This window comes from Apteryx mantelli, chromosome 5 (genome assembly GCF_036417845.1).
Source record: "Apteryx mantelli isolate bAptMan1 chromosome 5, bAptMan1.hap1, whole genome shotgun sequence".
In the NCBI taxonomy this organism is placed as follows: domain Eukaryota; kingdom Metazoa; phylum Chordata; class Aves; order Apterygiformes; family Apterygidae; genus Apteryx; species Apteryx mantelli.
Genome location: NC_089982.1, coordinates 84,419,815 through 84,434,859, shown reverse-complemented (window position 1 = coordinate 84,434,859; position 15,045 = coordinate 84,419,815). Strand labels below are relative to the sequence as shown.

At 58.0% G+C, this 15,045-nt stretch overlaps 2 protein-coding genes across 5 annotated transcripts in view; both read right to left on the bottom strand.

Annotated features, from left to right (window-relative positions):
* Positions 1–375: 375 nt before the first annotated feature.
* Positions 376–1,630, bottom strand: LOC136992276 (progonadoliberin-2). Its single transcript, XM_067298398.1, has 3 exons — positions 1,441–1,630; positions 630–704; positions 376–513 (listed from the first exon to the last, which is right to left on the bottom strand). The coding sequence occupies exons 1-3, from the start codon at positions 1,576–1,578 to the stop codon at positions 475–477; spliced, it is 252 nt and encodes an 83-aa protein (XP_067154499.1). The 5' UTR covers positions 1,579–1,630; the 3' UTR covers positions 376–474.
* A 1,057-nt stretch (positions 1,631–2,687) lies between these two features.
* The window catches only part of PTPRA (protein tyrosine phosphatase receptor type A), a 109,144-nt gene continuing 96,786 nt past the window's right edge, over positions 2,688–15,045 (bottom strand). For all 4 annotated transcript variants that reach the window (XM_067298392.1, XM_067298395.1, XM_067298393.1 and 1 more), the window contains 13 exons: positions 14,647–14,683; positions 13,714–13,811; positions 12,989–13,108; positions 11,576–11,742; positions 10,054–10,189; positions 9,526–9,675; positions 9,179–9,272; positions 8,570–8,646; positions 6,611–6,745; positions 6,015–6,140; positions 5,032–5,183; positions 4,770–4,905; positions 2,688–3,895 (listed from right to left, as the gene is read on the bottom strand). In XM_067298392.1, coding sequence (XP_067154493.1) covers positions 3,821–3,895; positions 4,770–4,905; positions 5,032–5,183; positions 6,015–6,140; positions 6,611–6,745; positions 8,570–8,646; positions 9,179–9,272; positions 9,526–9,675; positions 10,054–10,189; positions 11,576–11,742; positions 12,989–13,108; positions 13,714–13,811; positions 14,647–14,683 — 1,503 coding nt within the window. In that variant the 3' untranslated portion in view covers positions 2,688–3,820. The remainder of the gene's footprint in view (positions 3,896–4,769; positions 4,906–5,031; positions 5,184–6,014; positions 6,141–6,610; positions 6,746–8,569; positions 8,647–9,178; positions 9,273–9,525; positions 9,676–10,053; positions 10,190–11,575; positions 11,743–12,988; positions 13,109–13,713; positions 13,812–14,646; positions 14,684–15,045) is intronic.

Genomic DNA, 15,045 nt, shown 5'->3' with positions numbered 1-15,045 from the left:
GGCACAGCAACCACCCCTATAAGCACAGCACCCACCCTATGGGGCACAGCACCCACCCCTGGCACCCACCCGATGAGCACAGCAGCCACTCAGGGGCACGCAGCACGCACCCCGATAGGGCACAGCACCCACCCCTATGGGGCAGAGCACCTGCCCACAGCACCCACCCAGTGGGTCACAGCGCCCGCCCGTGGCACCCACCTTATGGGGCACAGCACCTGCCCCTATGGGGCACAGCACCCACCCCATGGCACCCACCCAAAGGGCACAGCACCCACCCCACAGCACCCACCCAGCGGGTCCCAGCACCCGTGGGGCCCCACGCCGGCGCACAGAGGACGCGCCGCCGCAGGCAGCCCAACTCGGGGGTTTATTGCGGCGCCCCCGGGCCCCACGGCGGCAGTGGGTGGGCAGCCCGTGGGGGGGGGGCGCCGTGGGGGAGGTGACTGTGGGGCCGGGGGGCACCGCGGCGGCTCACTGCTTCTTCCAGGGGGGCCGGTGCGGCGCGGCCGCCTGCGGGCGAGAGGGGCCGTGGAGGGGCTGGAGGCGGTGTGGGGGGGACCCCCCCCCCCGGCGGGACCCCCCCCCCCGGCGGGACCCCCCCGCGCCCCCCCCCGCCGCCCCCTTACCAGCATCGCCCTCAGCCCCGGCGGCTGCCGCGGGGCGCAACCGGGGGTCCGGCAGGGCCGCGGCGCGTCGGCGACCTGCGCCGGGGGGGCAGCGGTCAGCGGGGGACACCGGGGTGGGGGGGGGAGCACCCCAAAGAGGGGGTAACAACCCCCCCCCCCGAGTGGGGTGCAACCCGGGATGGGGGGGGGGATGCCACCTAAAGGAAGGGGATGCGGCTCCGGGACGGGTGATATGACCCAAAGGAAGGGGGATATTATCCCAGGATGGGGAATATAACCCCGGGATGGGGGTGATTAGCCAAAGAAAGGGGATGTGACCCCGGAACGGGGGCTATAAACCCCCAAAAAGGGAATATTACCCTGGGACAGGGGGTGATTACCCAAAGAAAGGAGATATGACCCCAGGATGGGGGCTATAACCCCGAGAAAGGGGGGTATGACCCAAAGAAAGGGGGATATGACCCTGGGATGGGGGTCATAACCCAAAGAAAGGGGGATATGACCCTGGGATGGGGAATATAAGCCCAAGAAAGGGGGCTCTGCCCCTGGGACGAGGGTGATTACCCAAAGGAAGGGGGATACAATCCCGGGATGGGGGCTATAAGCCCAAGAAAGGGGCTATAACCCAAAGAAAGGGGGGGGTATGACCCCAGGAGGGGGGCTATAACCCCAAGAAAGGGGGATACAACCCCAAGAAAGCGGGCAAGGATCCCGGGATGGGGGCCATAACCCGAGGAAAGGGGGATATGACCCCGGGATGGGGGCTGTAAGTCCAAAAAGGGGGCTCTAACCCCAGCCGTGGGGCACCCACCTGGGGGCGCGGGGGGGCGCCCAGGTCCCGCTTGCCCCCCGGGTACCAGCCGTGCGACCAGTGCTGCGCCGGGCAGCGGCGGACGGCGACGAGCAGCAGCAGCAGCGCCACGAGCAGCAGGGCCCCGCGGGGCGCCATGGCCACCGGGCGGCCCCCGACGGCACGCACGGACGGACGGACGGACGGGACGGGGCGGGATGGGCTGCGGAGGCGAGCGGCAGGACGCCTGGGTCCCCGCCACCCCGGGCTGCCGTGGGGATGGGTTTGGGGACGGGCACCGCGGTCCCCCCCCTCCCCCGTCGGGGCCGGGCACCCCGTGGGGATGGGCTCGGGGACGAGCACCCTGGGGTGCCCCGTGGGGCCGGGCTCGGGGGACAAGGATGGGCACCCCGGGGTGCCCCGTGGGGCTCGGTTGGGGGACAGCGATGGGCACCCCGGCGTGTCGCGGGGCCGGGCTCGAGCACCCCGGTTCCCCCCCGTCGGGGCTCGAGCACCCCGGTTCCCCCCCCGTCGGGGCTCGAGCACCCCGGTTCCCCCCCGTCGGGGCTCGAGCACCCCGGTCCCCCCTCTGTCGGGGCTGGGGCACCCCGGTTTCCCCCTCTGTCGGGGCTGGGGCACCCCGGTCCCCCCTCGTCAGGGCTCGGGGATCCCGGTTCCCCCCCGTCGGGGATGGGGCACCCCGGTCCCCTCTCGTCGGTGCTCGGGGCTGGGGCACCCCGGTTTCCCCCTCTGTCGGGGCTGGGGCACCCCGGTCCCCCCCGGCGGGGCTGGGGCACCCCGGTTCCCCCTCATCGGGGCTGGGGCACCCTGGTCCCCCCTCGTCGGGGCTCGGGGATCCCGGTTCCCCCCCATCGGGGATGGGGCACCCCGGTCCCCTCTCGTCGGTGCTCGGGGCTGGGGCACCCCGGTCCCCCCTGTCGGGGCTCGGGGCTGGGGCACCCCGGTCCCCGCCGTCGGGACGGTCTCACCTGCTGTTGCCGCCGCGGCCGCCGGCTCCGGTGCCGCCGGGCGCCGCTCCGCGCCCTTATTTGTAGCCGGGGCCGCGCTGCGCTGGCGCCGCCCCCGGCCCCCCCCTCGAGAACGAGGAGGCCTCTTTTAACCAAAAAACCAGCAAAAAAAAAAAAAAAGGCAAAACGGACCATATTACGCTACTTTTTTTGTTTTGTTCTGTCTTTATTTTCAGCTACAGAAGCAGAGCGCGGCACGTCCTGCAGCTCCGAGGCGCCGGCCCCCCCCCCCCCCCCAGCGCTTCCTTCGCCCCCCCGGCCCGTTCCCGGCCTTCGGGCGCCCTTCGGCTCGGAGGGGCCGGCGGGAGAGACCCCCGCTTCGGCCGCCGAGGCCTCGGTTCGGAAGCGGCGTCGCCCGCCGAGGGGGAAAACTGCCCCCGACCCGTGCTCCGACACAACGCCGGAGCCGCCGGCCCACCCAGATTTCCATTTCCTCGTGGTATTCCCGACTTAGGCCAACGCGAGGGCAGGATGCGGCCGGCGGGCGACCGAAGGACCCTTCGGAGCCGGCGGCGTCGGAGCGGCTCTGCCGGGACAGAAGGGAGCAGGATGCCGGTGGCAGCTTTTCTCCGGACCAACGGGAGCCGGAGGAGGCCAGGCTAAAATCTGGCACGCGACACACGGAAGTTTCCTTCAGGGAGCAAAAAATCCTTTTTTTTTTTTTTTCCCTTTTTTTTCCTCTTTATTTTTGGTTGAAATCCCAACTGTGGCTGCTGCGTTCGGGACCGTCACGGTTTCCAGATCAGCAGCACGCGGCGGTCTGACCCTGAAGGAGGAAACTTTTGCTTTTTCTTTTTATACAAAAATTAGGATATTTATATATATATACACACACACAGAATAAGCTTTTTTTTTTTTTTTTTTCCTCTCCTTTTTTTCTCAAGAGCTGACCGGCAGAAAAATGTGAAACCATTTCCCTGCGGATTCGGAAAAGCTTGTGCTTGTGGGTTTTCTTTTTTTTTTTTTTTTTCAGATGAGATCCAGAATATCTTCTTTTTTTCTTTTTTTTTTTTTAAAAAAAAGGCTTTACTCCCTCAAGAAAGAAGAAAAAAAAAAAAGTTTTACAAACAAAGTAACAGCCTGCGTCAACTCTCCAAAGAGAGATGGTATGACAATATTAATCCAGACATCACGCTATTTAATTCCCCAATAAAACATTGGAAAAAAAGGAGCTGACAGTATCCGCACTAACACTTTGCTACATATAAAATCTCCGGCTAGTATGAAGCTTATGGTACCAATCTTTAAAACAGTTAAGATATATACACATATTTTGGGGGGGTATATTAACAAACAGAATATTACAAAATATTAAAGAAGGCAACTCTTCCGTCATTTGTTTCTTTTGCTGTTGGTGGTGGGGGGTTTTTTTTTCACTTGAAGTTGGCGTAGTCCGAGAAGGCGTCGATATATTCCTGCACCACCTTGTAGCAGAATTCGTACTGTTCCTGCGGGAGCGGAGAGAGCACAGCGTTAGCTAGAGCGAAACGGCCGCGGCGAGCCGAGCCGGCGCTCCGCGGCCTGCGGCGAGCTGGGGTTGGGACATGCTGGACGAGCGGGTGCTTCCCGTCGCGTTTTTCCAAAGCTCCTTGGGTTCGGTGGCTGAAGGAGAGGTCGAGGAGCCTCGTCCCCGCGTTATGGTGACCTCGACTTCAAGGGTTGGTCCCTCAAAAGAGGTATCTGTAGGGTTTCCAAGCTCGGCTTTGGGCGAGCGGGGTGGCAACGGACCCCACGGCGAGCAGCTCCGAGCAGCCCGGCTTCTGCCCCACCTGCCTTACAGCCCTCGTTACGGGGGATCTGGCCTCCTGCGCGCTTCGCGAACGGAAAAAGCGCAGTATCCCGTCTCTTCCTCTGCTTCCCCTTCCTCTCTGGGCCAGCGCAGGTCTTAAGTTGGCCCCAAAGAGAAGGACTTCTTTGAAGTCCTCAGCATCCTCGCAAATGTCCCTTGCAAAACCTCATCTAGTACCGCCTGCTCCTTCCCTCCGTGCCAAGGTTGTGCTACAGCCGCTCGGGACAAATTTCCAGGCTTGGGAAGCCCATGGACACGTGGCGGGTGGGGGAAGAAGTCTCCAAGGAGGCTCCTACAGCTCCTAGGGGAGTGTCAACACTCATCAGGGTGGCTGATGCCTTCAGCCAGCCAAGCTTCACCCCTTCGCATAGAGGGAATCGCAGGGACTTCTACCTCCTGCCCTGCCTCCATCCCTTACTCTTCCCTGGAGACAACCTCAAGCTGAAGAAGTCTTCCCTTAAAACCTGAACTAAAGCGAGTCCGGAGGCCGTTCCCGCTGAGCGGGGAGCGTGCGCTGCGGGCAGCGGGCTTACCAGTGTCTGCACCATATGCGGCCTCTGCAACCTCAAACTCTTCACCGTCTGAAAGACATCGAGAATCCCCTCAGCTTTCACCCTCTCCAGGACAGTGCTCAGCGCGCAGAAGGTTCCCGTTCTTCCTGCTCCGGCACTGGCAAAGGGAAAGCAGAAGGTAAATGGAAACGTCCATACGGGCGATTTTTTACCGTCGCTCAAGCTCATTTCAGCGTCAGTCCCCTCGCAGCGGCATCCGGCCCCCCGTTCCGCCCGGCTTTACCTGCAGTGCACAGTGATCGGGTGGTTGCCAGACTGCTGCTGCTGCTTCTGCACGGCCGCGATGATGTTGATCATCCCTTTCCCGTCACTGGGGATCCCAACTTCTGGCCAGCCGTGGAAATGAAACTGCCGAATCTGTCGGCTCTTGTTTTCCTGGCAGAAGAACACAGCTCGGGCTCAGTGAGCCCATCGGAGGCCAGATCCGGACCTAAAAACCTGCTATCTCAGGATCTCGCTCTGCCAGCAAGGCAGGTGGAGATATCTGCCTGCAGGTACATCCCTGCTGCTGACCATCCTTTCCCAACCTCTCAACAGCTGCTTTTATGCCTTGTGCCAGCAACCTACATAATTTGATCATGATGGGGATGAAGGTGAGACAGGCGTCAGGAGGATGCACATCTAAGGGGAGAAAATGCTCAAGAGAACTGGCAAAAGCAATGGATTTTCCAAGGGACAGAGCCGATGGGAGAAATGACATTAGCTGATGAGCATCTGCTACTGAAGAGGAACGGAAAAGGTGGAACTGGGGCACTGGGCTAAAATGGATGTCCAAGAGGAACGCAGGCGCAGCATCCTTGCGGAGAGGGGTCGCTGGTATGTGTCAGAGCAGGACACAGGGCGCAGGGAGCAGAGAGAGGCTCGGCAGTAAGGCAGCGGTAGGAAGGAGACTGCTCGATGGCAGCAGGACGGAAGAGCTGGATGACAAGCAACCAGCGGGATGGAAACAGCCCTAAGGGCGAGGGTTAACAGTTGGAAAGGAGCTGAGATTGCAGCACACACGGGGAGATGGAGGAAAGGATGAGCAGGGCATGAACGCTACTTTGGGGATGATTGGGAGATGATGGAGCTGAAGAGGGCTTGGATGCCTGAAGGAAGGTCCAGGAGCACAGGAATCACAAAGCACCATGTCCATTAGCAGGGATTAATGACAGCAAAACCCCGGAGAGCCCAGAGCTCCCCAAAGGGAGAAGGCCAGACTCTTACCCTGGTGTTCGTCACCAGCAGGTCCCGCACTGTGTAGCTCTCACACTCCTCCTCTTTTTTCAGCTCCACGGTGATGTCTCCATAGGACACTGAGCCATCAGAAGGCCAGTACTGAGCACACTTCTCCTGAGAAAGCATAAAAGAGGAGACAGGGTGAAGAGCCTCTTGTTTTCCTGCTGCCTTTAGTGGAAGGACCTTCTCCTGGGGTTGGCACCCTCCGAAGCCACGGGGAACTACGCAGGTTAGGAGAGGAGCTGTGAGGCACCGGCTTGCTAGAGCAGATGCCACACCAGGTGCCACTATTTAGCTTCGGAGCTGCTTTGAGAACTGAGGGTCCAGAGTTGTTTTTTTTAACTCCTCTCCTCCGGATCTGGAAACATCTGGACTCTTTGCATTGGAATTAGAGGTTGAAATCCCCTTCCCGCGTGCGTTTGCCAGAGAAAGGCTGAAAGAGCAACACCACGTGTGTGGCGCTGGCGGGCTGCAAGGCACTGGCAACAGCACCGGGGCCATCTGGAGATTTTAAGGGTTTGGGCCGATTTCCTTCACCGGCGCTAAAAAGCCTCACTAGCTGCAGGGATGCCCCGGGCGCTTACCTGGCCTCTCTCCTCCAGCTCTGTTAACATAACTATGGAGCAGGATTTCCACTCCCAGATCATCCTCCAGAAGTCCTCTATCGTGTGCTGAAGAGGTCCCTGGCTGGCAATATAGGAGTCCTTCTGGCGATAACCCTGCAATTGCAAGCCGCCGCGGTGACCAGCAGCCCCCGAAGGCAGCGCCGTCCTGCCCGACGCGAAGCGTGCCGGCTTTGCCCCGGAGCCCAGCGCCTGCGCAGAAAACGCAGGCAAACGCACGGAAAGGTGGGAACAACGTGTTTGCCGTCCCCCGCGCCCCATGCCCCGTCGCCGCACGCCGGGCGAAGCGGCTGGTGTCTCTCCAGGCTGCTCGTCACGGCTCCTCCGCCGCCCCGGTTAACCGCGCACGCGGATCAACCAGCCGCGCTGGCGGCGAGCAGCAAAGGGCAATAACGTCTCTGCTGACAGAGGACACATCCAGACACTCCCGGACGCGGCCAAGTTAGCACAGCTGAGTTAATCCTCAGAGCAGCGCGACTGTTCATGTGAACTATCTCAGCCCAGGCAGAGAAATCCGCCTTGGCTGGACCCGCTCTCACAGAGGGCTTGGTTAAGTCCCTGCACATGGACATCGACACGTCCCCGCTCATCAGCCGAGATGCCATAAGGCAGCGTTTTATCACGGTAAGAACTTCATTTCTAAAGAAATCATCATATTGCCTCCACGCCGTACCCATTTGGTAAAGAAAGATCTGGGTTTCCAGTGCTCCTGCTCCTAAAAGAAGTTGCGAAGGTTGAACTTCGCAGAAGAGCTAGCAATCATGCCGAAGGTCTGGAGACTACAGCTGCAACTTTCATTGGGGATTTTTGGAAGACGTGAGCAAAAACATGCCCTGTAGTAAGTCAGGGTGACTCTGGCTGTTCCACAACCCAGAGATGTTCCTGTTTCAAAGAATGAAAACCTCCAATATTCCCCTGTGCCCTCACAGCAAGCTATGGCTAAAGATGCCTAGTCATCTGGAGCTTGTCACTGTAGCAAAGTTCAGCCGAGGCAGGAAATTGAATCTTCAACAGAATTGCTTACATGACATTTAAGCTTTCGGAGCTAGATTTGGAACAACAAGGCTGCCAGGCCGGAGGGCTGCTCAGATTTGTGTTTGGTTCAAAGCTAATGCAGCCAGAGCGCGGACACGCCATCCTGTGGGGACCCAGCCGGCGTGGTTTCAGGGAGCAGTTAATTTGGGACGTTACGGCTGGGAATACACTGGTTTCACTGGTTCAACCTACGGCAGCAATGGCCCTTTTGGAAAAATACCTGCCATGAGGAGATGAAAACAGAAATTGGGCTAAAGAGAAGGATTCGTTGTGACTTTCACAGCACCGGCCTCCCTGCACAAAGGTAAATACTCATAGGAGACGTTGCCCTGAAGTCAACAGGATTACTCACGAGCGGAGGATGTGCGACGCACCTCGGAGCGAGGAAAGCACTTAACCCCGCTGCCTCATTTCCTCCGGTCAGCAAGACAGGTATAATAGGATTGACCTGGTTTTTCTCAAGGGTTTTGGGATCCGCGTACGGCTCCGTTACCTCATCTAGGGGATGTTTTCTGACCAAACGAACAGTGCCATAAAGCAATCAGTGCTCTGGCTACACGTGTCCTTTTCTCCAAAGCCTTCATCCAAACTTGGGAGTTGTAGCAGTGAGACCGGGATTTAGAGGATCAGTTCAGGCTCTAGCTCTCCTCTCCCAGGTCTCTGTGGGTCAGAAGACTGGAAGGTCTTGGTGAAACTCCTGTCTGCGGGGTTCGTTTGAGACAAAACCAGCACTAGCCATTGACATGAAGCAAAGCCAGGTGGAAAGAGGCTTATGAAACCCAGAGAGGAAGCGTTTCAGGACAAGATAAATCCTTCCCACGGGAAGCAGCGTGAAGTAGAGAGTTTCCAGTGGGAGAGTATGAAAAGAAGACAACAAATACTCACATCAATGAAGGAAGCATTTACATAGTCCGTATTCTCTTCTCCTCGCTTCACTGGAATGATTACTCGGTTGAACTCATCTAAAACAGAAGCAAATAGATGAGCGTTTTGGGGGATGCTTTCAAAGCACAACTCCTCGCAAACCGTGCGTGGCCGTTAGATGGAAAGTCCCCAAGGTGACAGGCCAGAGAGATATGGGAAGGGGAACCCTGCGTTTACAGCACCAGTCTGGGGTGAGGAGACTCGGCTCCAGCTTCTGCCATGGTTCAGGGAGGCCAGGGCAGGTGAGAAGGGGATGTTGAGGAGAGACTCAGGGAGCAAAAAGTCCGCTCAAATAGAGACTCCCTTTTCCCTTGAGGTAGAAGGCCTCGGGGAGTATGAACCTGCAAAGAAGAAAGCCATGACAGGAACAGGATAAAACAAAAGCAAGAGCTACAAGGAAGCCCAAGGGCGGTTTTAAGTTTGTTCATGAAAATCTACCTAACTGGAAAAATCAAGAGGCTGAAAAAGAAAGGGAAAATCGAGGAGAAAAGCCCTGTCACCACAGCTACCCTAAAGGTTCACCCTAACCCGCCGAGCGTGCTTTTGCTCGGACAGACGAGCAGCCCTTACATGGAATTATCTGAAGCACCCTGTTTTTCTTCATGTTTGCTGGCAAGTTGCCCGTTCTCATCTTGTCGTTCTGAATTTTGATTGAAGTTAGCTTCTGCGGAGGAAGGAACAAAAGCGGTAACAGCTTTCACAGTCATCGAAAGCAAGCCGAGCGTGTGACAGTCCCAGCAGCCCAGCGTGGTCCGAGCAAACCCACCAAAACGTCCTGCAGCAGTAGGAGTGCTCATCATGGGGGAAGGGACCTAGGATCTGTTCAAAATCTGCTGTTCGGGACAGACTTTGATGCAACGTTCGTTAAGTTCTCTTTTGAAAAGTGCTCAAAACCAGCTTCCCTTCAGCATACGCACCTTGAACTCCTCTTCCAGCCCGTTACTGCTGGTCCCTGGCACTTTGTTGTAGATTTTCTGGAGGTGGATTTCTAACGAAGTCACTTCCAGCTCTGTGTCACCGTAGAGATAGTGCTCCAGAAGTGCTTGGTATATAAACACATACTGCATCTGCAAGAGTTGCAGGGAGAAACCATCAGCTTCTGCTTCATGCTCCTCTCCACTTACTATCCGTCTCGCAGCGTGTGCACGCACGTGGGCTGCAAACCCCCAGGCCATGCACGTAACACAAGCGGTCACCGAGCGCACAGCACGCGTGTAAGACCCCAGTGCTCTCCAGAAAAATCGACAATAATTTTTCTGCCCCTCCAAAGGGACTGAGACCTTCTCTGCTACATGACCTGGGAGAACTGGAGGAACTTCATGCAGAGCTGAAAGGGAAACCGGTGATTAAAAGGAGCGTGTGAAGGTCTCCCGAGTGTGTGGGGGACTGACTGTGCTAAGAAAACCTAACTACAGCGAGCAAAGCCTAAACAAACCCGAACTTACATCTGTCTGTACCATCTGGCAGCGCTGAGCCCGGATCCGGCTCACGAAGCCGTAAACGTCCACCTTCCTCTCGGCGTGCATCATGTCCAGCATGGCGTCGATGACTATAAAAGTGCCCGTGCGTCCTACCCCGGCGCTGAAACATCAGAGGGAACAAGCAGTCAGTGCGAACAGCGTTGGAGCTCGGTCCCTTCCGGCGCCGCTGGGAGTGAGCCAGGCACTGCAACGCAACCCAGGCACGGGAATGCAGCGCTTCCCAGCAGCGAGCAAACATTATTTCAGAGAAGAGAGAGGCTTCTCAGCCTCTTTTTAACCCCCCTGGGTTTTGCAGAGGGATGCATATATCTCCACGTTCCAGTAACCACCTTGACCTGCGCACGAAGGCACAGAGCAGGGGTAACTCAACGCAAAACCCAAGCCAGTGACGGCTTTCTGAGACTTAAGGGCTGCCCGTTTCCGCCAGCTGTGCCCTGCTCCTTCCAGTCACCCTCCTTGCCCTGAAGGTGAGCCCACAGCGAAGCCTTTTTTCTGCGTTGGTAACTCAACTGTTAAGGAGAGATGAAGAAAGAGGAGGCTAGTGGATGCTACTGAAAGACAAAGCTCTGTTGTCAACTGCCTTCTGAGAAGGAAGCTAAAAAGACGGGAGCTGGGAGGCTCCAGATGTGGTTACCATCTCGGCCATTAACCGGGGGATTTTCTTTTGCTGAAGCACGAACGGAGCAGCAGCTGACAAAGAAGGGACGATCCTTTAGGTTCAAGTCTGGGGAGCCGATCTGAGGGAGCCCCGTCGACGCTGTAGGCTACAGCGAGCGGGAAAAGTTTCTGCACACGGCTGCACGGAAGGACTTAGCAAGCGTCCTCGGGTCAAACCGTGCTGCCGCCCGCGATACCGGCTACGGTGCTCTACGGCAGAAGGCAGGGCCCGCTGCTTCCGTGGGGGTCTGCGGCGAGCCTGGCAGGTGAAAGGGGCCGCGAGGCGGTCAGCGTTGCCGTCAGCACGGCTCGTGAGCGAAACGCGAGGACGCGGATCGGCGCTCCGCCGCCAAGCGAGCCCGAACGCGCCACGGCGCTACGGCTCGGCTTCTGCAGAAGCGCGAGATGCAAGCGCAGCGAGATGCACGCAGCCGCTGGACGGGCGACGCTGTCCAAGGCCTCCCGCGGTTCCCCGGACCTGCTGCTGCGCCTGCAACTCGCTCCGCAAGCGTTCAAAGGCTCCGGTCCCGTCTCCCGTGCAAGCTGCGAGCTGAGCAGCGGCTGGCCGCAACAAGGTCTGGTGCCCTCCTGCGCCTGACCCAGCAGAGCGCCAAGGGGACGCGACCAACACACGGCAGCGGCTTTTCGCTTAGCTCCCTCTGAACTGAGCTCAGCCAAACGACGACCGTTTTGGCTCCAACGCAACGCGAGCGGTAACACCATCGCATCACTGACTGCAGCTTCATTCAGAAGAATGTGGGTGTCACACAGAAGATGCTTTCCGGGCGACGCGGGAGAGGCAGAGAGGGCTAGCCGCCGCCGGACTTACCTGCAGTGCACCACTATTGCTCCTGCGTATTGGGGGTTACACGTCTTCACCTTCTTCAGGAACTTCAGCATGCCAATGGGGGTGAAGGGCACCCCGAAGTCGGGCCAGCTGGTGAAGTGGAACTGAGTCACCAGGCGCTGCGGCTTCTTGTTCGTGACGTCCCCCACCTGGAAGGCAGACGCGTGTCCCCATTACTGACAGAAACCTAGATTCATCTCCTCTCCCCAAAACCCAGAGACGGGAGGGAGCTACAGCCCCAAAACTGAACTCTGAGGCTTAAGGAACACTAATGTCCACAAGCTAGAAGTGTGTGGACCTGCACTCGGGGGCCACATGAGGCTCCAAAAGCATGACATTTAATTGCTCAGTACCACATCTTGCACCCTACGGGTGCTGCCAAACACCAGAGAAGTGCCCTGCTTGCCCTGAGTGTATGGTACCTCCGTGACAGGAGCACCAGCTTACGAAGGATGCCCGCATGGAAGTCAACCGGACTAGGCTAACTTCACCAGCTGAGCATGTCTTTTAGTGCTTCTAGAGGAAGGGACAAGGTCTAGATGGGCCTCCTCGTACTCCTCTGCGACTAACTGCTGTCCCCGCGTCCAAAAAGGTGGCTGATGAGAGAGGTGCCAAGCCCAGCCTCGGCTGCTGGGCGTCCACCCAACCTCCGTGCATGGATCTCCTGGCCGTCAAAGCGAAGCGCGAGGTTCAGGAGATCCCAGCTCAACGTCTAGCTCGGTTTCCAACAGAGGCGCCCGGTCGCCTATGCGTCAGCTCTTTGTTGCCTGCCTCATAGCGCGTTAGGAAAATAAACAGTGACTAAAACACCCAGCGTCTCAGAGGAGGAAAAATGTAGCGACAGATGGGGAAGTAATTAAAACCAAGGCAGACGGCACTCGATTTGGTCTCAGCTCAGGAGATAAATCTGCCTCATTGCTCAGCCCAAGGAGCCAGGCACTGCGTGGCTGGGGGTGAGAGCAGGGACTGGTACCTACGTCCCACGCGGGCATGGACCCACCCCGCTTCCACTCCGGCACCGGCAACAGCCAGCACTGCGGTATTACGGGACTGAATTTCAGATCTGCTATAAATCAGCCGCACCGCTTTCAACGCCGTGACGCCAGGTGTCTAAGGTAAGTCAAGTTTTAAATAGCTCTGGTGAAAATGGAGACATGGGTGCTGTGGTCACGGATCCAACCACTGCAGGGGGCAACAGCTCCCACTGCACCTCTTTATAGGTAAGGAACTGTATTTCCTGGATGGCCTCCTTACTTCTTCTGCCCTCCACGCACGCTGTCAAAGAGCCACCAAGAGCATCCTAGGGCAACGTGAGAGTTTGGGGACCCCGGCAGGACCTCTAGGATGCGAAACGTGAGACCGAAGGATGGGGATAGGAGATGGGGACCACAGTACCTGCTGAATGCAGAATTTCCGCACCGTGTAATCCACCAAGACGGTCACGTCTTCCACAGAAACCCGGATGTTTCCGTATGTCCAGCAGCCCTGATCTGGCCAGTACTGCGCACACTTACACTAGGGAGATGAAAACCATACAGGTGAGGCCCGGCGTCTTGAAAGTCTCAGGTGAGGCTTGTCCCAGAGGGGGGGGACATGGCCTCCCAGCCCGCAGCGGTGCCCCGGGAAGCCCAGCTGCCGGCACGCCGCATCTGCAGCTGGGAAACTTGGCACTGAGATAGTGGAAACGCTGCACAGATAAATGCACCGTGCAAAATGCCTGGCTGGTGTCAACCGGAGCTGCAAAAGTGACTCGCTGCACAGGCTAAAATGCAGCAGTTGAAGATCTGGCTCCTTCCCGATGCTGCTAAAGCCGAAGGAAACTGGGCCAAAAGCTCTGCCGGGAACAGGTCAGACCTGCCTTGCGCTCAGGGTTTGTGTCTGTCGCATGCTCTGGGCTCCTGGGAAGTTTGCACCATGATAAATATATATTACACATCGAGGTCTATCAGAAGCAGGTTCCTAGGGCCCCATCTAAAGGATAAGGAACATCAAACTACCTTTAAACATAAGACCGGTCTTGTTTTCGCAAGCACGGCGTTGGGTGTATTTGGGCACAACCTCTGCCTCCGTGCAAACTACGCCCAGGTAGAAAGCTGCCCCCAACGCGTCTCACTGCCTACCTCCTTCCTCTCCTTCAGGTTGGTCACCATGACAATCGTGGCTGTGTTTTGCTCCCAGATCATTCTCCAGAAGTCATTCACCGTCTCTTCTTTTGGTCCTAAACGGCAGGCAAGCGGATGTGGGATTTGGGAGAAGACGTCAACCAGCCAAGTGCTGGTAAGACATCAAGTATGGGGACTGAAACCCACCCGGGCGGCAATAACGTGTTGCTAATGATGCAACGATTTTTTTGCCAATAGGTGTCAGCACAGGACGCGCTTCGGCGTCTGGGAACGTCAGCGATCCCGAAGAACAATATCACACAATAGCAGGTTTTTTTAAGGGACTGGATATATTTTACGGTCCGGAATTCCATTTTTAGCAGCAGAAGGGGAAATCGGACACGCAGAGCCTGGAAACGAGCTCGCCCAAGGTCAGCCAGGGAAACCGTGGCCGTCACAAACAGCACTCGCCAGTCCTGCCCCCAAGCCCCGTGCTTTAACCGCAAGATCCTATCTAAACACGGCACAAGAATATTTATTTACCGCCTGGTAGACAAGGAGCTGACTCAACCTAACCATTCCCTGCCAAGCCAGAGGCTGAGGGCCAGAAGAAAAGCGCAGCGAAAGCTTCCCCCCAGCTGGGCACTGGCGGAGGGCGAGAGCCAGCCTCCGTTCTCCAGCAAGCGCCGGGGAAAGGGGAAGGCGATTTCCAGGCGTGCGAGCTGTCGGCGGCCCGGCGGGGTTGTTGCAGCGGCCGACGATTGGCAAAACCCGAGCGATACCCAACACCGCTGCCCGCGAAGGCCGGAAGAGCAAAGCGCCTCCTGTGCTCGCGTCGGCCCCGTGTGCCGGCGGCACTGAGCCCTGCATCGGTTCACCGACCGCGAGGACCGCGAGGACCACGAGGACCGCTCGCGCGAGGCAGAGCAGCTAGAAAACCCGAGAGCTTACCTTGCGCAGCGATGAACTTGTTCTTCTCTTGGTAGCCCTAGGCAAAACAGAAGGAGGGAAAATGAGAGGCGAGTATTTCTCGGAGACAAGAGCCACGAAGCGTCGCTACATCATTAATAAACCGAGAGGTCGCCCGCTCTGTGCCGGCCCGGCGCCGCGCAGCGGACAGGCTGCAGGCTCCGTGGTGGCGGGGAAGCAGCGCTGAGAACGGGGCAAAACTCATCTCATCTGGGGACGGACTGAGCGTGGCGGCAGCCGGCACAGAGCCCTAAGGAGGCAGCATCCGCCAGCCCCGCGGCCGGGGTCGGACGCCGCATCCGCAGCATCACGTGAAAATGGGCGCTCGTCTCGGGGAAATAAGGGTCGTTGGGCTCCCGGGGGGTTGTTTTATTTCCTAAA